Source organism: Ascidia mentula, chromosome 7, assembly GCF_947561715.1.
Source record: "Ascidia mentula chromosome 7, kaAscMent1.1, whole genome shotgun sequence".
Classification (NCBI taxonomy): domain Eukaryota; kingdom Metazoa; phylum Chordata; class Ascidiacea; order Phlebobranchia; family Ascidiidae; genus Ascidia; species Ascidia mentula.
This window is the reverse complement of record NC_138572.1, coordinates 4645099-4668019: the sequence shown is the minus strand read 5'-3', so window position 1 is coordinate 4668019 and position 22921 is coordinate 4645099. Positions and strand designations below refer to the sequence as shown.

Here is a 22921-nt window from a genome sequence, read left to right as displayed (position 1 = left end):
TTGTTGTCGGACAGAGTGCGGCCTACTCGTAATTTGCCGCATTCTGCATCGACAGTGACTTTTATCAATGGTAAAGAGTATGCTGTGCAAAGAGTATGTGGGTAAATTAGTTGAATCTACAAGGGTGGTCAAACTAAAATATTATCTTTAAGTAGGTGCAGGAAATTAGATTTATTAACAAAATAATAAGGAAGCAAAACTGCCCGCAGGGCTCACCAACATACATAAATACTCCACATCTATACAAAAAATAACAACAAAATAATGATAACAATGTAGCAGCAAATAAAGTTTACATTCTACGACATGAAATACATGGACATTGAACAAATACACAACACTACGTATAACAAAAATAGAAAAAAGGGAAACATGGGTTACACAAGGTCATCCATTAACCGGCCACCGCTTTCAAAGTTACGTGAATGGATTCTCCGTTCTCTGTTTGTACGACAAGTGTGCCAGTGTACGATCCCACACTGGTCGGTTTGAACGTTACAGGTAAGTTGGCACAGTGCATGGATCTGTCGCACGATGGAAAAAATGGTTAAATGGTTTTTATGAAAGTTTGGTTTTGTGATCCACAAATTTCTCCAAGGGGTCTGTTACCATACAAACCTCTTTGTGGAGCTATTTGGCGATTTGGGGCGGTAGACGCCAATTGCCATAGAACTGCAACGTTTTTTCAATATTATAATGAAATAACATCCAATTTGAGTAGGAGTCCTGCTGAGGAAGAAATTCCCAATCTCAGAGCCAATCAAAGTTTAGTTCATGGAATTAGTCAATAAATCTATCATTTGGCCAAAACGATATCAGCCCTAAAAGCCCATGATTGTTTGGTCTGCAGAAGTTCGACTGCAGAGGTATTGCGTCAACTACATGCTAAAATCCCGCCTTGCTATGCGTGAGCATGGCATTACTTCTACATGCTAAAATTAACGGCATAAATGTAATTCTGCAAAGAAATGTGCCTTTTTTGTAAATTACCAGTAACTCTTACCTAACGGTGTGTTTAAGGTGAGCTGTATGGAAGGGTGGACGAATGTTTACAAATTTCACCTGGAAACAATGTTGTCAGTAGGTTTTACCTGGTACATAATTATTTGCTCAAATTAGACTCCACAAACTTACAGTGTGCGCACTTTTGCTCTTGTTTTTGATTGGGATTTTAAGCAAGGACGATTTTCCGACAGGCGTTGGTTCAAACGTGTACGTGTCCTCTGATATGTAAATATCGCTCCTTGGATAAAAAGAACGGGAGAGTTTGTATTCGTTAAACTCCCGACTGTTGGGCGATAATACTATCGCATAAGCTGTCGTATTGTAAGTCGCTTCAATTCCATTTTTGCTGTTAACAAACTTAACATATACGTTTAATAGTGAGAGACACGTTAAAGTATTCAAAGTGACGTGGAAATATTACAAAGTGTGTTTAGAACAACACACACAAAGCACTAGATTTAAAATAGGATCAGGTCGGTATCATTTAGAAAAATATAAATATACGCCCTGTGTTATCTATTGTTAAGATCCACATTTTCCATACTAGAAAACATTTATGTTTAGAACAATGTCCCCACTTGTTCATTTTGCGTAAAGTCGCCGAAGTAGAGGAAGGGATTGGTCGGCGAGAGGCGGAATTTTTGATACACTGTAATAGAAAAATTTGACAATGTAAACTGTAGCTATAGGCAATGGAGACCGATAAATTGTTTATTGACAGTGCTGACCTGGCCCTGTAGAGATATTTTCGCTCGTTGAAGCGTGACGGCCGGTGTGTCGCTTACTTCGTGATACTGAAAAAAGTGGAAAGTTGTAAGAAATAAAAAACATTCTTTGGTTAGCTAGAAGTACTGATCCAGCTTGGCTACAATGCCTTGGCTGCGACGCCTTTGAACCTTATGGGTAAAAACTGAGAACCCCTGATTCAGATTTATAAAATACAGCTCTTCTTGCAATAATATTCATAAACACCGCTGACTTAAGTAATGTCAATTTTAGCGTTAATTTTTTTGCAGTCAATATACCCAAACTCCACAAAACCCTTATTCTGGAAAAAAAATAAGACTATTGTCCCAAATCGGGAACACTTTTTGTACAAAAAAATCCGCTTAAATGCATTCAACCTGCGATAACCAACAACCCCAACCACATACACCGAGCCTAGACGAAAAAACTCAAACGATGAAACTATAGGAATGAATGATAAACGTAAAACGCTATGAAAACTGACCTCAATCTCCCAATGTTGTGTGTAAAGTCCAGGATTCATTGGATTGAATGTAACGGGAACTTGAATTCTGGCTCCCGGTTCCAATCGACCAGATGTATGAGAGAATACGAAGACGGCATAAGTTGATCGGAATACGTCACCTACGTTAACGTGAACAAAAAGTTACGTAAACATTGCCCAAGGTTTGTGATGTTTTTGCCACGGTGGACAGGTTTGTTTTAACAGTCTTGCTCTTTACAAAACGTGCAATACAAAGGCATTTTTTATGCTTAAAAATGAGGTGGTTTAAAATTAATGCAAAACGTTGAACATGTTGTTAATATTAAGTTGCCTGCAATCTGCAATATTGTTACATTTTACAGATTTCGACCTTTAGAGAATGGCAAACGATAACATTTGCCAGTGTTCGAGACATTTTGTTGAAAAACGGTACGCACATGGCAAAAACTGCTTAACTGGCTGAAAATAAGCACGCCCAGTCACAAGTAAGAAGAAATCTCAAAAAAGGACGCTCGTATCTTCTAGGGCGTCCACCATAAAAATAACCGTGACTTCTTGTATATACCCTATATTCATTTTGTACGTGTCAGATCGGTACACATGAATATTAAGTAATATACAAACCTGACGAGTCAGCATCTTTAACGTATGCTGGAGCAAATGACGTCAGCACCCACTTGGTTTCTTGCTTAGACATGTTGCGAAATTCGAGGTGTGATTCTGCATTCAAATATACGGTAGTAAAATATGGTAAATTAACACTAAAACGGACAACAAGCGAATATACAGGAATAATACTCGTGAATAAGATAATTTATTATTGTCAAGGCAGTAACTGCCTTAGCTTTGTTTATATTCAATGTTATAATTCTATACATCACAGTATTACTATGTAAGTTTGATAACAAAATCCTAGAGAAAATGTATTTGCCAAGTAAGGCATCATAAGTTTCTAGGTCTCACAGGACTGAAGGCTTAAAATAGAAACCAGTGGTTAAGTTTCTTTCAAAAATTTCGAAATTTTGACACATTAACAGTTAGCCACAAAATACTTTAAAAATTAAATTGACTGAATAACAGTTGTATAATGGCTTTTCACGAAGCAAGTATTGTTGGAATCCATTTAAAAACATCTAAAAATCCGAATATAAAAAAAAATCGTTTTTAATTTCAACTAGAACTGCAGCAAACAACTAAAAGATTTAAAAACTACCACAAACGACCACTCACTTCCGCTCGCCCCGGCGCCGACGTCACAAAAATCCACCACGTGACTGGCAAGCCGTAATTGTGGAGGTTGCTTGGACACAGAAACGGATGCCAAGTCATCCTCGGAGGAGAACCCACTCGTACGAGAAGTAGAGCATGCGGAGTCGGACTCGGGGGCAACCGAGCTCTTAATCTGGAGGTGGATGACCCTCGTGTTGTCCGATCCTGCCCCACCAGCCACCACCATAGCCTGTCCACACCATGGGAGGAGCTCCCTGCTTCCAGCAATGGACGGGTTGGCGTTGATAAGAAGAATGGTGGCGGATCTAAAAACATCAAAGTTTAACAGATGACAAGATGACAAGTGTCCAAGTGCTATCCGTTAATTAAGTTGGTTATGAGAGCTGCAGACAGGTGTACACACTATTTCGATCTATAAGGTCTCATTGGTGCAGCTGGTGACTGTGCCACAGGGCTAGCTGGTAGACTAGCAGGCACACATCTCTGTTGATCGGTACCTAATTTGGTACCCAACGGATAAGGAGGGATATAATTTAAAGGTGTTAATCTTTCACTTAACACAACGTAGACATTTATGTGTGCTTAAGATGGGATGACCGAGGTAAGTTTACAATGCCATAACATTCATAACTGGAGAAAATATATATCACCTACGGAGAGCAGACCAGCCTTGGTATGCATTAGTACGACTAAATTCTGCTTCGATACAGTTATAAATATGAAATGGGAGATAGATTTTTGAAAAATCATATTAACTGGTCCTCAGTTCGGAGGTAAATACTTACTTTAAGGGTACAATATAGAGTTTGTGGACTATTTAAAATGTTACAAAATCAATAAATTTGCCAGAATAGAAGGCTTTAATAACGTCAAACAAACAACGCAAAACCGCAAAGGCGCCGTTTTCTCAAAATAAAACAAGAAAAAGAATCACGTGACCACACCAAAACCGTACGAGTCACGTGACCAACTACTTACTCAGGTTCGACGCGTCCTTGGTTGGGAGTGATGGTCAAGTAGTGACCTGGCCACACGACGTCATAATTAAGCGACGCCGACGATCTGTTGATGATCTTCACGCGACTGGCTTGGGGAATTCCCTTGCTGGTGGGCGTGGCCAGCGTGATGTAGGCGGGGCTCACGTCCCAGTTCAATGAGAAGGGTGTGGAATCTTTGGTCACTTCTTGTGCCTGCAAGGGCTTGGTTGGAACCTGGTAAGTTTGGTTATGGTAAAATGTAAGTAGACTCCATTGGATATTTAAAGGGAAATACCAACTGTTCCTAACGTTTTTACAAGAAAACCCATTATTTTTTTTAATATTTTGCAAGTTTTGAAACACGTCGCAGTGTGTGTTACGTGGTAAACTTTAAAGGGAGTTGCATCATTTTTGTCGTGATATTTCTTTCAAACAAATAATAATAAATGCCATTATTAATGCCATACTTCAATGCTATTGAAAAAAACACCTGCAAAAGCAATACTACAAAAGGTAAAGTTTCTTGGAAGCTTAAGGACCTGTACCACAAAGCCTAGGAAAGCGCTCAAATAAACATATGACCAGTGCCTTACTGTTTGTATGACTATCTGAGGTTATGTCACATGTCGGTATATTACCTGTGGTTTGGAAGATAATTTGGACAACAGGTACTCCATATCACGTTCCGCTTCACCGCGCAGTTGCTTGGAAACCATGTCGGTCGCCTTTGATTGGTCCGATCCGGCCAATGAAAGAAGGTCGGGCTGCGGTTGCTTAGCAACAAACTGTTACAGAAAATAAAAGCTATGTTTTAACCAAAGTAGGCGAAGAATAACCGACAAGTTTAATGATATTAATATTAAGTTATATGTATATATTAGGCCAATAAATTAATATTCCACTGATGCTGCAAGGCATATTTCACTCCTAAATACTGTTCTACATCTTGATGAAGGTTGCTGCAATGTAACCGAAACGATGATGTAATGAACATATTGCCGGAGGAGCCGTATTGTGGTAATATATAGTGGGTAACTATTTCCAATTCCGAAATATGCCAAGGGTGAAATAACTGCGATAAACCAATTCTTACCTCAACGCCAACTTGACGAATATTGGAGTAAAAGAGTTGAACGTCAAAAGCATGTGGTTCGTGGTCACTCAAGTCTTCCTCCGCTTTAGCATCTGAACAAAACGTGAGACATTTGAACGTGGACAAAATAGAATCCACAAAACGTCTAAACTGATAATGCATCCGTAAAAATGTTTTTTTTTTTTCGACAAAAAGACAACAAGTTTAACATCAACAAAACGTTTCGGTCGCTATTGACATGGCCTTAGTTAGGTGTATTGGGTTCTTCTGGGCATCGCAGCCAAGATAGAACAAAGCCACCTTTTCCCGCCAAGTCATTGCGAGATATGAAAAATCGAGTTCCAAGTCAGGTTTGGGCAAAACTACACGCAAATGAGGTGCAAATTGTTTGCATTTTACCGTGAATCTACAGTTAAGCTAGTTCTCAAAAATACTTTCATACCTTCGCCTTCAAAAACCCCATCAAATGTCACAGAACGAAGATGACCGAATTCTTCGGGGACATATTTCTTGACAAGAGAAGCAGCAGAACTTCGGCTTCTTAAGGCGATCTTCAGTTGTTGCCTTGCAAGCTCGTCTCCATTCCTACGAAGCAATTAGTTTTTAGCTTGTGTTGTCATGCTCCACAATATATTTGAACAAATTAGTCTTAAATTTCATCAACTCAAATGCTGTTTGACTTAATTTAACATCACGCCTGGCAGCAACAAATTAGTCTTAAATTGTCAATGTGGCTTTGCTTTTCGATCCAGTTATTGACAAACGATACTTTTTGTGAGCTGCAGACAGGGACACGGTTTTAATTTATGACGTCAAACTTGAATATCATTGGCTCTATGGCTTGTAAATGCTTTTTCAGTCATATTTAATTCACTGATTTGTTTATAATCCTGAAATACATAAGCAGGCTCACGACTAATATCACAGTGACATGTTCGTATAGTGAGCTGCACTCTGTTTCCACCTATTAGATCTCATTAGTGCAGCGTTGTGACTTTGTGGCATAAACTATGCAGTCGCCGATACACCCTAGAAACCAGGTTAACCACAACCGACTGGGGCACAGCAAGGTGGTAACACCAGAAGCCAAAGAATGCTAAACCATTAGTACTGTAAGCAGCTCACTTTAAACATATTATTGGTTCCATTCCTCAAATATGTTCGTTGACGTTTCGACTAAAAATTAAGCCCAAAAAACACTGTCGGATATTTACATTGATTTGGTGTCAATCTTACCATATGCAGACGAAACACGATTGAGCAGGTTCGGATGAGCGGAGGGCGATTGTACGAGTTTGTCGTTCCTGGAGAATGAACTGGGACGGACGGCACGTGACCTCTGACGTCACTTGCTTGCATGAAGGATCACTGGATGCGAAAAAAATGCACGAAAGCAGATTGTTACCAAACTGAAGGCAATGCAAGTTGTTTTTATATGGTAAGCTGCAGACAGGGCTTATGTTTCGACCTGATATGTCTAACCAGTGCAGCTTTAAGGTCGAAGCAATGGTCCTGTCTGCAGTTCACTATATAAAAAACATTACTGGCTCTATTGTTTATAAATTAATAGTGTTATATTCGGAAAGTGGCTGATCCAGCTAGGCTGCAACGCCTGGGCTGTGAAGTCTGTAAACGTAATGATCTCGAAATTATAGCTGTGATCACCAAGCAAGGCCCTGCGCAGGGGGGCGATCCTGCCAATCATACCATTGCATGAAACATTACTGCGTTGTATTTGGAATATCGCATAAAAAAGTCGACTGAACAACAACGAAGGCAAATTTAACAGACCGCATTTATGCGTCATCACCTGTAAACGACCAACTTGAGATATGCCGATCGACAGCCGACGTTCTTGACAACGAAGCCGTCCCCGCCTCCTATTTTCGCTCTCAGAGAGAAAATTTGGACCTGGTTGCCGTTGTACAGGGGAACCCCCTTTCGGTCTGACGCGACTAGCCCTTCGACGGTGACGTCACTCTTGCCTCCGTATCCACTTAACGGGATCGTGTACTTTGTGGCTGGCAGATCATCTGAAAAGCACGAATGGGCGGTGGTGTATATGAGTGTATACTAAAAGTAGGGTGCAATAAAACAGTTTACTGGTCTGTATTCATACAGGATGGGATTCGGAGAACATACTTAGATTTGAAATTGTGAGAAAAAAAATTTAAAACATAAGCAAAGCCCGTTTACAAATTTGATTTGATTCGGATTAGAATTATGTGCCTTAATCCCCGCGAATTTACATGACGCTTAAATTTAAGTTTTGAATTCTATGAAAAAGTGTTAAGCGAGGTAGTTTTACCAACTGGCGTTTTCACTTCCAGTTTAGCTTTGACTAATTTCCGACGAGACGGAGCGAACAACACGTGGACGGGTTTGTCTTCACCAGGCGTCATCGTCATGTCGCATCTGCTTGACAATTCTTCGCAACCAGACTCTGACGTCACGATCTGTGACGTAATGTAGTAAAAAAAACGCTTAATATCGCTGATGGTTTTTAAGAAAATAGGGTATTTTATTCAACAATTATTATTAAATCGGTTTGGGAAGTTATTGAAATTTTCCGATGTCACGAAAAATTAGCACAAATTTGACAGACGGCCCATACCTTGTCCATGTCTGGTACAACTGGTATATATAATCTACGTCTACCACGAAAATTGTAATTAGTACATCTTGTGACGATCGGTATTACCATTATTTGGTACATACGCAAAAAAGAGAGCAAAAAACACAAACCTGAAAACTGGTTGAGTTATCGCTCTTGATTGTAGCTCGAAGAGAAAAGGGGTTTTCGCACGGTCCGCTTCTCAGCATCAATCGCTGTCGTGTCGACTCTCCTATCGCAACGCCACCCCACCGGAGGCGAGTTTTGTTTGTCAACAAGCTAGTGGGCGCACCAGAGCCGACGGACGAGCGAGGCGGTTTGACGGCGAGGTTACCGGATACTTTGACTTCGAATTGTGGGCCGGATGGCAGAACCTGCAAATTTAATTGGGTGATGTTTTCAGTGCGTTGTTATGAAATGAATATACGTTGTAGTTTTTATTTTAATTAATCTGTTCCGGCACAATTACTTTTTTATTTTTATTCACTGTCGTTTCGCATGTTATCCAGTTAGGCTTTCTCAGGGTAATGGCGAAACGCCGGTAAATAACAGTAAAATAAAAGTAATTGCACTAGAAGAATTATTTTGGAACAAGCTTTTGCCAAATTGCAAGTAATACTATACGATATGTTTTGCGTAAAGTTTTTTCATATATATTTTCATATGCTCACAAAGTGTGTTCTTATGCAGAAACATCCATGGGTTATTACATGAAAATACGTTCAACATTATACACTGACCAGCATCAAAGAGAATAACGCAAAAAAACCCAACAACTTGTAAGGATTTAGATACAAAACTGTAAAGATAGCTTCTTTTTTGTGTAGTTTTGCTAATTTGTTAGTGTACCAATTACCCAAACTCGCTGCACCAAACCCTTACCGAAAGACTAAACAAATAAATAACACCTACGTTCATTAACACGAGTGTCGAAATCCCATCAGCTCCAGGAACAAGGGGCGTGTCGGGAGGCGGGGCAAAATCGACAGTCAGATCAACATCGCCACCTGGCGGCAGAGCTGCGGTGCTCGGAGTGACCGCGAAGTGGTCGTCGTGAGCTTGCACGAGAAATTCGACTTGGACCGAAATGTTGCCAGCATTTTTCACGGGAAAGGATCGGCTCTGTTTGGAACCTTGAATGCAATATATACAGTACAAAGGTTTAGCAGACAAGTTGTAGACGCAGTTAAGGAAATAATTATCTGAGAGCTGCACAGACAAATGATTAGAGTGAAAATAAAATAGGAAATTGATAAAAAAAAAACACCTAAACGGTACAAAGAAAGCTGGTTAAAGTTTACCTATTTTAAATTGAAAAGTTGGTTATTTAAAAACAATATTTTTGTTACTTTGGCACAAACTTTATACATGTCTACATATTACTGCCGATAAAAAAAGAAAAATAATGCAAATGAACAGGACTTTGACGAAACGGATCGGAATTAGCACTTTCTGTTCTTAGCTTTCACTGAATGACAACTGAGTCATGGTTCCTATTTTTACATAGAACAGTTGGTATTTCGAAAAAGTTTTTGGCACAAACTATCTTTTTTAACCTATGTTCTATCTTTTTAACCTGTGTAAAACACGTTGTCAGTGAGTTTGCAGATACGGAATTCTTGTCACAAAACACCATTTTTTAAAGAAAAGGACTTCACGTACCTTTCACAGCACTCAAACACATCGTCTGTTGGCTTCTCGGTGCATGTAATTTTCCTATACCGAGAATAGCTTTTGCAGTGATCGAATCAAGAGCTGTTTGTTCTTGCGGTAACGACCCGCTAGCGCCATCTTGCGGCTTCAAAGCGGCGTCGAGAATAACTACAACTCGTGCTTCCACAGACTCCGGTTTTTCGGCTAACAAAGATTGACAATTTGTGAAATACTGCATTATATTCTGCTTTCACAGCATTCCCAAAGACACTTTGAATATCAAACACGGATTTTCTATGCGTTGCATTAACTAAGAACTAGCCAAATCGTCTAAAAACACGTATTTATACGTTTACCTATTTATACATAGGTCATTTGGAAGGAATTTCGTTATGAAGGTCGTTGTATTACTTAGATACATACGTGGAGGGGATTGTCGTGGAAGCGAGTGAATGTGGATCCAAGCAGTAATGGGTTGTGTTGAAACTGGCAGCAGAGTTCTGAGGACAGACATCCCGCTTCCAGAACCTTCTGCACACATAAAAATATCGTTGGGATAAATTCAACCCCATGCAATGGGAAAAAGGTCGTTGTAAAATTTAAAGTACAAAAAAAAACAGTAAATTATACCTCCGTGGCGATTCGTGCGTGAAGAAGTCGGTGACAAAGAGAAAACAGCTCGATCCGTAGCACTAGAGTACGCCACCAGTCGAACTGGAGTCTCAACTTTGCCTTGGTTTAGGACCCTGCATCGTTAACACACAAACGCCTTGTAAAGGTCCGGTTAAATTACCTACAATAGAAACTTAACCTGAGAGGCAAACACTTGGTGGCGCCGTACACAACCTCGCCGAAGTCAACGGCGCGTGACCGCTGATCTCGCGGCATCTCTGGAGTATCAAAAAGTAAAACCGACGGTGCCTCCACGTTGGCTCGCACGTTCACGGTCGTCACGTGACACCGCGGGTCCTGCTGATTGGTTCCTTCCATCGCAATGAGGTGTGACGTCATCTGTGAGTTTGACGAGTTTATAATTTTTGTCATGAAAATTTTTGTTCACGTATGAAAAGAAAATGAGAATAAAAACAAAAAATGCGACACCGACCTCGAGAATGACGTCATGTCTTCCGGACACGTGACCGACCAGCGTGACGTCAACGTGCTCGACGCTGTGCGGTCCTATGACGTGTTTTCGCTTCACAGTTACGTAACTTTCTGGTCCGTGGGGAGCAGTTTGTCGATTTATTGTCACCGAAACTGGGCGAATTTGAACCTAAAATAGGAGCACTTAATTCCCATTGTGATTTTAGTACCGTATTCTCAAATATAACTGTATTTACTCGATTGTAAGTCGCGGCTTCTTTAAGTTTTTTCACCCATGGTTAGTGCGGCTTATGTTCGAGGGCGGCTTACATTGATCAAAAAATCTGCGGCTGTGTGTTATAATGAAATTCACCTTCAACTAGCTCCTTCGCAACGATACGTTTTTCCACACACAGATATCAGCGTATCTGGCAATCTTTAACGACAGATTTCGAACAAATACAGTACCTGGATCCATCTGGCTGAAGTACTTTTGATGGGGATTTCCTTTTTTTCCGGAACACCGACGCACAGAACGTTCTCGAAGACAAGTTCGCCTGGTGCTGAAATGTTGGAAGCGCCTACCGAAAAAAACACAAGCCTTCCATGATTTATTGATAACAAATAATGATTATAAATATTTTTTTGCAGAAAATTATGAAATTCACGGCTATAAAACGAATACACAATACAACATAATTTTTAAATGTCAGTTTTATATACTGCACGTCTTTGATATACAAATTTTTATTACAATTCAATACTGACGATAGTAAAATGGCACAGTGTTCACAGCCAGCTTTGGCGTTGACCCAAAAATGTACCCGAAATTACCAAAAGCAACAGCTTTTAATCTTTATAACAAAATGGGCATTTCTCTTTGCAAACAAAGAATTTCAAGAACAAAATGACATTATACCGTCGAAAAAGTCTTGTTCCTGTGGGTACATGCGTCTATCTTGGGGGCAGGACATCACCGATGCACTGTGATGTGCGGGGTAAGGTAGCATGGTGGGATAACTATGTGTAGGGTGGGAACGTGTGCTGTAAACAGTAGAGTCAAACGAACGACGATCCATCATATAACTTGGACCTAACGAAAAAACACCGTTTGAGCCGCAGGAGTGTTTTTTTTTCCAAATTTGACTCTTTTCTTGTTTTTATAACGGAAGTCATATGCTATCGTATGCCTAGCAGCATCTTCCCACTCATTACTTGGCAATCTCACTCTCAGCCAGCATTTAACAAAAATAATACCGATATTTTTACTTTATTGCATTCTTTAATTGCATAAATTACCCTTACGAACTCCTGAGGGTATGATGAAAACGAGCAAGCAATTCAAAATCCTTTAGAAAAAAGTTTGAATTTGCAAAATATTCTACTATGCATTTTCAGCGATTTGGGTAAAAAATAGTTTAATGGCAACTGTAACAACAAAGACCAACCAACACTTACGACAATTGTAAAATTTACATACCGTATGACGTCATCGATCCTTGCATAGGCATAGGAGGCATAGAGAGGCTGGGATGCATTCTGTGATACATATCTGCTTGTCCTGGAAGATACGCGGCCGGATGTGGAGGCATAACTGAAGATGTGGAGTAGTAAGGAGGGTAGATGGGATGCTCCTGGTGGCCTGCATCCATAGGAGGACGGATCATGTATTGGGAGTGCTGGTGGATGCTGGGAGGATGAGAAGGAACGGAACTGATGGCTGAGAGACGATCGCTGGAAGCTCGGCTTGCCTGTGAGTTCAGGGTTTGGTATTTTGACACATGTTTAATAGGGTAAATACTTTGCTGTGATAGGTTCTTAAAAGTAAGACGTAAAATTAAAACTCTGGATGGCTAGCTTGTGCAAACCAGTGGTTCTTAAACTTTTACGGAAAGATTCACCGCATTTTTACCGCACCTGATTATAAATCTATTAGGACGTTTTTTATATTAATTTTTGTTGTTTAAATTGTGGTGCAACGCCCTTCAAAACTCAAGACGATGCACCAGGGCGTCGCGGCGCACAGTTTGAGAACCACTGGTGTGCTGTGTACGCTACACTTCATATATATATATATATACCTGTATATGTATGCATCGATAATTTAGAACTGTATTCAAAAATATTCATGCAATTGCAAGTACTCATATATTGCATCAATTATATCCAACAGACAGTTCAAGCTCGTGAAAACAAAAGTATATTCTTAAAATATTTACAAAACTGCACATCTCACTATAATTCCACACAATTTTTTGAAATTTAAAAAAATTAAACTGATCTGCGTGATCTTATCCGTAACATAAGAATTTATTGATTTGCATAATACAATATCGAATTGATTCGAATCGAAGCCGAGTCGAGACGATTCCAATACTCTATTTTCTCATGTATACTCACTTACCTGTGACAGGTCGGCGTCAAATTTAGTGCTCGAAGCTTTCGGAACCGGTTCCACGGACGAACAAGAAGACAATTCGTGTTTCGATTCCAGACTGGCGCGTTTTTCCGGTTCCTCTTCTTCCCGAATCGTATCCAAATGGTTGCTAGAACCGGAATGTGGAAGATTCCGGTGGTCGAAATCGTATTCGGCCACCGTCGCCATTTCATTGAAACTTGTTGATGGAAGAAGTTGGTGGAATGCGGAGGAGAGACGAGACATGTTTGTTTCATCGAATTTGTCGAATTTTGTGAAGTCGATTTTGTCGGGTGAGGATTGGGATAGGGGGTCCATTGAGGGTCTTGAGGACAAGTCGAGGTCGTTATGCTTTGACTTGAAGTCTTTCCTTCATATAAAAAACAGACAAAGGACTTTAGTATCCTAGATTTATGCTCACAGGTGGTGGAAATTTGTAATTGAACATTTCCGAAAAAAGAAATTCAAATGGAATCAAAAGTTGCAACTTACTTTCCTGGAATCTACAAATTAGATTCGGCAAAAAGTTATTTCAACAGCACTTGACATTGAATCCCAAGCAATAGCAAATGTCATATTGAGTTTGGTTGGACCCCTTACGTGTGCAATACTTTCCATTCACCCTCATCATCATGACACGTAAACATTACTTGACAAAACCTAACTCACCATGTATCAAAATCAACCCCATCACTCTTTGAAAGACGTTCGGTTTGCGCGTTCTTGTCAACCTTATCAGCTGTTTGTGTCGTTTTGTTCGAAACTACATCGGGAAGCGCTGAGCTGACTTCTGAAAATATGAACCGATGAGAAAAACAATAAAGTATTTATAGGTTTCACATGTTTTACTTGATATTTCAATACCTTTTTCGTCCAAGCGCACTCGAAGTTTTCTGTGCAGATTTTCAATGCTTTCTCTGCACAAAACAAGGCAAAAAGTTTAATCATAATAAAAACGCTAAATGTACATCTTGACCATGATGTCCAATATATTACCGACGAGCTCCAGGAATAACCCAGAGTTAAGAATTCAAATCTCACCAGGGTTGTTTTCATAACTTGTATTGAGTTGTGTTAAGCAGTAGAGGCAATATTTTTACAGTGGTACAGAGTGAAGCAAGATTTCCAATTTCTGGCGACCATAAGTCGCCGTTAACCTTTCGGTGCCAAACTAGGTGTATAATCTAAACAAGTGGTTCTTAACCCTTCCTCATTCATTTCCGACTTTCAGTTCAAATGGAATCCATATTTCCAACTTTGAAATTTAGAATTCAATTATTGCATTTTTACCGCATTGCGTGATTAACTACCAATAAGTGTACGATACACAGTCAATACACAACATAACATTACTCTTCAATTACTTTTGTATATTTCAGTGTCGAATATTACCCACCTACAACCCTATAACTTCCTGGGGGTAAGAACCACTGGTCTATACAATTTGGTGTATAGACAAAAAAAACACTTAACCAATATGTATACCTGCTTAACGATCCCCTGGTAAGAGAGAGGTTGGCTCTGGTAGAAGAAAGAAACTGGGAAATGGCGGAATCTGATGAGAAAATGTTTTCCACATGTTGTAAAGATGCAAGTTCATCTGCTTCGTATGTTACACCTTTTGGGGGTGGCAGGAGGTCATCATCTGGTTGATAATAACAATAATATATATACAAGTTTTTAGTGATTTTTTTGTTCATTAACAACCAGCGTCACGTCATTATCACGTGTTGAGTATCTCAAACGTAAAAAATCCAAATTGTGAAGAAGGCGCGTTATATTCTGGTCGAAAAAATTTGGGGAAACCGCAATCCCGATGGGCATTTGAATGACTTAGACAGTACATGAATGTTGTCCTACAGACAGGTGCAACAGTCGTATGTTGAAAAATATAAATGGACGTAAGACTTGTATGGCTATGCAGTACAAAGTGTTGTATACAAAAATAAGTATCGAACAACACGCTAACCAAGAAAGTTATTATGTACAAAAATAACGTGAGCAGTCAAGTAGGTTTAAATCACGTCATTCCAAGCACACCTAAATGCAGCTACCGCCGCCTAATCTAAGTTAGTTAAAAAAAATCAGTTCCATTAAGCAAGACCTTTATTCCGCAAAATAAGTATGCTGCTGCTTCTGCTGCGTAAAGTATCCATAACATACCTTTGCTAACAGATTTACTACCATCTTTGGCGTCATCACTTTTAACGGAGCTGCTACTTGATTTGCTAGAGGTATTGGAAGATATGGACGATGCGTCAGAAAAACGTTGTGATTTCTCTGCAAGCAATGTGGTCGACCCGCTTTTTGCTGTTGCGTTATCTTTGTTCGGTGTATCGGAGACAAGAGTGCTGTTCTGCTCTTGTTGGGGAGTTTCTGGAGGGTTTTGAATGGCGGTAAAAGTGGATTGATCGTTGCTGTCCGAAGCATCCAGAATGGAACCTGTAAGCAATGGAATATTTTATGTATATTTGTAATAAAAAATTTTGCACATTTCGCTGGCGTTAAACTCACCTTGTGAACTTAGTGTCTTTGTGCTTGAAGCTGGGGTAGCGGGAACACTAAAAACGTAAGAGAAAATAAGATAAACTCGGTGGCCCGAAAAGTTAGTTGCAATTTATTAGAAACTCTTATTTGGTTGATAATTCGGAAAAAAAACTGAAAAAGGTGCTAACTCCACATTACGTTTGAATAAGACAGAAACTGAAAAAAATAACAGAAAAATAAGACAGAGGATGCCAATAGGCGGAATTAATATTTTTGTTAAAAAATGAAGCACATATATTGGCGCTGATCGTCCTTTACTCCCTTTTGAGTCTCAGGAATACTCCACATTTAGATTAACCCCATTGCGGCTCTGGACTTTGGTATTTTAAAACCCAACTGTACCAGTGTTTCTAAACCCCGGCTTTTAACTCTTTTTTGCGCCTTCAGTATCAGGAGCGATTGTAGAAAATATGAGGAGACCCAATTTAGAAAGAACTTTTTTAAGTTTTTTCAGAGTAAAAAAAAACAAGTTTGGTTGAAAAACCAAACTGCTTGTCCAAATGTGTTACTAGGTTAACGTTTGCTCACAAAACTAACCTCCTTCGAAATCAGGCCTCTACCACCCGCCATATAATTATGAGGCTCCTTGGCTCTGACATTGAAAAAGGCGGAGTGCCACTGAACTATATGGATATAAAACTATTGATACTAACACGAATGTCTTTTTTAACTTCGTCATTTTCTTTTGCTCCTCAAGTTTTTGGTTGGAAAGAGCGACGATGAGTTTTGCGAGGTCCTCGTTGTTCATGTTGGCTGACATATTGGAAATGGCGTTGGACAAACTGTTCATCATTGATTTATTAACCGTTTCATCTGCGTATAAAAGCAAGTAGCTTCTTTGCAATTGACTTGTAGTCAATATGGTAAAGTACGTTAATTTGTGCCAGAGGAGCAGTCCTGTTTAAACTGTAGTTTGTCTGGCAGCAAAAGTAGCACAGTAATATAATAAGCGTTTTGGGATACCCAGGTATGTTGGCATGCAAGTACGATTTATTTGGTTCATATCTTGATTATTTGCTGCACTTTATCTTCAAAATCTACACATTAATCATAATAGTACGGTTTGCATTGTACAGAAATAACTTCCTACAAAACGAAGGACTTTTACAATGTATAATACATTTTAAGCAAGGTATATCATGCGTTTAGTTTACGATGGCACTTTTAGCTATCAATCTCAATCATTACAACATGTTCGCCTGGTACTTTTAAACTCATCTTTAACAATAAAGTGTAGTTATTGTGATGCAGGTCCACAAGCTTAACAATAAATCATCGATTTGTAAAGGTGGCAAGAAACTGTATGCAGGTTATTTGGTTATGTTTAAGCTATCTGTACCCATTGCCAGCGCAGCAAATTGAGAAAGGTTGATGGAGCTTGACAAGGTCGATGAAGATTTGTTAGGAGTTAATTCAGGGGCTCCTGGTGATGATTTCGGATCTGTTGACATGAAGGTGAAAATGTAAAATGATGGAATCTGTGTAAATTTAGTATTTTTTTTATTTTTTTATTTAGTATTTTCTGCAAATTTCACATGAGGTAAAATGTTTTATTTATATCTTGTTAAATCTTTATACCAGTAATTTCTACGACGTTTCATTAGTAACTCTGGCAGTGACGGCAAAGAAATTAGTTGCAGTAGTTTGCAAAAAAATACATTGCTGATATCATTGCAGGAATTTTGACGGTTTCGTACAAGAAAATATTTTCACTTTTAACACTATTTTTCGAGGTATATGATTTTACTAAAGTTAAGTGAAATTTCTAACTTGAAGATGTTCAGTAGTTTAAGGTTACAACCAGAAGAAAACGCAGTGTTATGCTTAAATCCTTATGAAATAAATACAGTTGAATTACTGTATTTTCCTCTTTGAAAATACTTGCCAGTTCCGGATGAGGTTGAATCGCTGAGTAATCCACAAGGTTTCTGTGGTGATGGAGTCCGAACTTTGAGCCCAAAGCTAGGTCGTTCGTTAGCTTTTGCACCATCCCAGTCACCAAGTTTTGCCGACCGTTCAGCCATGTACGTTCCAATAGATACCTTGCCCGCATCTGCCAGAATTATAGGCAAGTTCAAGTAAAGTGGGTCTGTTTACGTTTAAATCAAGATGTTTTAAGCAAAATAAAGTTTTGTGACAAACTAAAGTCGCATTTACCACTAGAATATTTCGCCTGTATTCAAACAGCGTCATTATTGCTTATTCAAATACAAAATTAATAAACTTTGGTTAACCTGACATGCATATTATTTAACCCTTTATACGCAAGGTATCACAGAAATACAAATTCCCCCTTTTGCAGTTGTTTTGATTAAAACAAGGTGTTGGCAAAGTGATCAACGCTAGAACGCATTTCAAATTTTTACCACTTGGTGGAAAAGGACTTCTAATGCTGGATTTTTTTTTGAGGTAAAGCAAAAGTAATGACTTATTTGTGCAATAAGGCAGTAAAACATAAACCCCAGAAAAAAGGATTCAAACTCTTTGTAGTTGCAGATCAAACCACCAAGTGTGAAACTTGGCAAAAGTATAGTAAAAAAGTTGTCATGGTAACCAACCGTCATCGTTAACAGTAAGCATAGAAGTTCTGTATGTGGAGAAATCCTGCAGGTTATCACTCTGATCCTGTGCTTGGAAGTTTTCGTCCAAAGAAAATTGGTGTTCCTTCATAAAAGCTTCTTCTTCTTGGTCTAGTATTGCATGAACATTTCCTTCAAAATGTACAAAACAATATAAGTTATTGCTTAGTTAAAGACAAAAATTGGCGATGATGTAATTTGAATAGATTTTTGATCAAATCTATTTGAGTATTGAACTGGGGTTTAGGCATAATATCAGCATTCCATTAGTTATTTAATGTTATTTTTAATTTGGATATAGAGTTTAAAAATACAAAATATATATACATCAACACATGCATAACGAACACTAACCACCAGACGCAAACTGTTCGTCTCCAAAAATATCCTTTTGAATTTTGGAGTCGTTTTGAAATTCCATTGCAGAAAAGTCCAAAGGATTGTCACGCTGCACCAAAAAAGATACATAGATAATTAGTGATTTTATTTTCATGTCATTCCAGTTTTTAACAAAAGAATTGGTGAACCTGGTATAAATTGGTAAGTAACAATAAGTGTATTAATTTAATGCACCTTATATGTATTTTGCTGCATATGGGATTTTATCAGTTCTACCTACTGAATAAATACCGGTATGTAGGCAACTTACAGGCCAGTTTTTAAAGCAGTCGTTGTCGACTGTGGAAGTTCTTTGAGGAGTGAAGGAGGAGACTTTTCCATCAAACACATCCTGCACAAGAAATGTTTAAAAGGTGACGAGTTAAAAAAATGAAAAATAATAAATTTTGCTAGAATATTTGCAAAATGTAACAGTTTTTAATCAAATAATTTATAAAATTGGATTTGGTTGCATTGAAAATTTACCTCTGCTTTAGTATCTGGAACAGGACTCGCAGCTTGTGGTTCAGGTTCTTGTTGGGGTTGAAGATTTACGGAACTTGAAATGCCTGGATCCGATGCTAAATAAACTCCATATTTAGGTACACAGTGACATAGTGATCCACTGATTACAAAATACTGGTAGTACAGAAAGAAGCCTGTACAAATGACCATTAGTTCTGCAGATCAATTTTTGTTGGTGTAAAACACTTTACTTAAATGTAATGTTGTTAGGCAAAAACACTTCATGCATTTGTTTTATCCAGTTAATGGTTGTGAAAAATGATAACCTCCAGTTCTAGTTTCAAAATTACCATTAAATGTTCTTGAATCATCATCAATGGACTGCATGCTCATATGTGCAAAGTACTTGGAATCCATCTTGGAAACATTGCAGGGTGAATTCACACCAGACTCCTATTAACAATTATTTATTGTTTATATTAACAGTAATATTAAGTTGTTCGCATTTGTAACAACATACCGGTTGATTCTGTAGTTCTGGTCTGGATAGAAATCCTAAACCCTTGAGAAAGTCCATTGTTGTGGCATTGGAGGTGGTGGCATCGTCAGATAACTGTTTGCTTTCATTTGCAGAAGGGAGATCTGCTTGTATTTCTACACAGGAATATAAATATATACATTATGGCAATGTTTCATGCAACCCGATGATTGATAGGATCGCCCCACTGCACAGGTTATTGTATACATTATTATTTTTAATCAAGTGAGAAAGGCCTTAACTATGTGTATAATAGCAGGAAAAAATCAGAAACACTGTATTTTATTATTATGGTTTATATACATTTTTTAATGACAAGTTTATTTCATAATTTACAGATATGATTTTCAAATGTACAAGTTTAAAAAAAAGTTTGCATGAAAACAAACCAAGATGATGATTTTCTGCTCCATCCACTTCTCTGTGTTCATCTTGTTCATTTTCACCACTTGCTTTCATCGTTTGATCGAGTTCTTCGTCGTCTTCGTTCATCAAACCTTCTAAATCCAACTCCGCTTCATCAAATTCAAACTCCTGAGACACAAACGCACGCAGATAAGACAGAAGCTATGCAATAATATACCAAGACAGGATTCTCCCATATAGACACCTACTCCTAGGGGAACTCCCACTTTCAACTCATAACAATTAAACCATGGACCTAAATGCAAAGTGTTTCCATAATATTTACTATCTCGCTCTTGTGATGCAATATCATAACAAATTATGCAACACAGTTAGGCTGACCCCCCAGACATATGTAAACTAGAGGTCTACGATTCTCCCACAGTGAAGGATCGGACAAGTGCCTTTACAACCAACACTATATTAAAGACAGAAGTGATAGTGCATTCAATTTAGCTCCCTTACTGTTATCTAATGCTTAAATAGAAGCACCAAGTTAAACAACAAAATGCTACACTTGTATTATAGAAATGTGTGGTTTAAACACGGAATTGATTTCAGCAATATCAGTCAATTTTGTTTAAATAACAGACTTAAGCTTACTGTTGTATAGAAAGAGATAAAAAAGGTTGTGAAACCTCACAAACAATATATACTTACAGAGTTGATTGATTCATCACTGCCAAAAGGTGACCTTGGCATGGCTTGCATGACTGGGAGATTATCTTTTTGCCTGTAGATGAACTTTGATGAAAAAAGCTTCTGATAAAAACAAAGACATTAATTTACATAGCGGATTGAGGCAATCCCAACATGTCAGAATCCAAAGACATTTCCTGCAAGTCGATTGCTTCCGCCCTAAAAATATATATATAATGAATATAATTTAAATAACATTAATTATTGCAAAATACAAATCGTAACAACCTCTGTAAGTGAAAAAAATTACTTGCTGGTTCATTTTGGGGTGCATCGCCACATTTAGGATCTAAAAGCAACAAAAGCGTTCAACTATAACAACATGTAAAATATATGCAAATAAAACATCATCCAACTGCAGCAGCTGTAGGATGGCCTATCTTGGTTACTATTATTATTCACAGTGTAAATGTGAAATTACAGCTTTATGAATAAGAGTCATTATGGTTTAATGAGATTGATCCAGTTATATTGACAAGGCCACATTGAACTCTTACACCAACAGATTTCCTTAAAAATGCACTTGATCCATAAATGTCTTACCGGGCTGCAAATCATTTTCATTGCTTGAAAAGCAGTTGTCAAGCCAGCTTCCAATACTGCTCGTTTTGCTGTTCACATGAACCAAACTTGCAGAGCTTCTAGCTTCTGTCATTTAAAACAAAACAATGTCAAATAACCGAATTGTGTAACTAACAGAACGACGATTGACCGGAAGGTACCACAAAGTTGAAATTTGTGTGTCTGCTAGTTTAAAAGCTAGCCCAGTACCACAATCACCATCTGCACTGATGAGACCATACAGATCGAAATAGTGTGTACACCTTTCAGCAGCTTTCTATGTAAATAAGTATTGTTCAAACACAAAACAGAACATATTACCTGGCATTTCATTAAGATCCAGAATACTGAGAGATGAATCATCTTTAAAACTTGAGTTTTCACTTCTAGGGCTGATTGAAGAACCAGTTGATGAATGGTTATTAGTTGGCCCTCTATAAGATAAATTAAGTTGTTTAAAAGTACAATATTCCATAGGCGTTATTAAAACCTGGTATTGGAGAGGCTTGCTTTAGGCCTTGGAATGTAACTTCCTCTAGAAGTTTGGTTGTTGTTTGCCGAAATGCTGGAATCAAATCTAAATCGAAAAAAAACTATCAAAACTAGAATAAATACATATATATCGTTTAAGAATCAAAATGTAATAGACACAAATAAGTGGTCACATTAGTGACACAACCTGCTGGAATTGTTGTTAATGTTGCGTTTTTGAGCTGTCGAAGCCAACACCGGTTTAGGAGTTGCGCAGTCTAGTGTGATGTCACAATGCTGATTGTCAGAATCGGAAAGAACAATGGAATGTTGACCGAACTCGCTTTCCATTTTTTAAATATAGTTTGTCATTATTAATTTGTTCTGCGAAGTAATTGCAAAGACCTTTAGCACATTACCAGCTGTTGGTCATTTAATCATGTATCATTATTGCGTATTAACAACGAATAACTTCTGCAATTTAGTGTTACAAAAAGCCGTTACACGAAAAACATTTTAAACTGGCGCGAGAAGGCTAATGAAAATACGTACTTTTACGATTCCATTTCGTGACCATTAATACTAAATTTTGCTTTCTTTTGATTTCACACATAGTGGGATCACGTTGGAATAAAGTTAGATTTAGTCTAAATAATTAGCCAAAACATTTCTTGATATTGCAGGAATATACAATAGTGATAGTTTTGTACACCCACACCCCAAAATGTGTCGAAATGGTCGTAATAATCAAGCCAATAATTTGTAATAACGCGTTGATCTATCGACAAAAATAGACAAATTTGTGGTGCATTATGTATGCTAAGACAGCGCCATTACAGACACTACTCCATATTTTATGAAAGAAATATGTCCGTGTCGAAACTCCCAATGGCCCTGCTGGTTCATATCCTTTTCCACGACACAGCAGGGCCGGTATTATATATCTATTGAAAGCAAAATATACGTCTCGGTGGCA

General features: G+C 38.3%; 1 protein-coding gene across 2 annotated transcripts; it reads right to left on the bottom strand.

Moving 5' to 3' along the window:
• Positions 1-161: 161 nt before the first annotated feature.
• On the bottom strand, positions 162-22321 carry LOC145908027 (uncharacterized). 2 transcript variants are annotated; one of them, XM_082995191.1, is made up of 48 exons: positions 22154-22321; positions 21965-22051; positions 21796-21908; positions 21457-21561; positions 21142-21202; positions 21004-21072; positions 20875-20947; positions 20199-20343; positions 19792-19925; positions 19622-19724; positions 19293-19387; positions 19078-19158; positions 18783-18876; positions 18408-18560; positions 17735-17902; positions 17189-17290; positions 16503-16662; positions 15817-15863; positions 15466-15744; positions 14788-14947; positions 14167-14219; positions 13972-14092; positions 13291-13672; positions 12367-12637; positions 11806-11979; positions 11355-11467; positions 10909-11076; positions 10615-10814; positions 10434-10549; positions 10227-10334; positions 9813-10007; positions 9063-9283; positions 8282-8524; positions 7845-7992; positions 7347-7569; positions 6773-6904; positions 5979-6121; positions 5537-5628; positions 5082-5228; positions 4445-4677; positions 3467-3771; positions 2861-2956; positions 2237-2376; positions 1734-1799; positions 1584-1654; positions 1135-1243; positions 1004-1062; positions 162-524 (listed from the first exon to the last, which is right to left on the bottom strand). In XM_082995191.1, the coding sequence occupies exons 1-48, from the start codon at positions 22294-22296 to the stop codon at positions 395-397; spliced, it is 6831 nt and encodes a 2276-aa protein (XP_082851317.1). In that variant the 5' UTR covers positions 22297-22321; the 3' UTR covers positions 162-394. The 2 variants fall into 2 exon arrangements, with proteins under 2 accessions (XP_082851317.1, XP_082851318.1); XM_082995192.1 differs by having other exon boundaries at positions 13972-14089.
• Between the last annotated feature and the right edge of the window lie 600 nt (positions 22322-22921).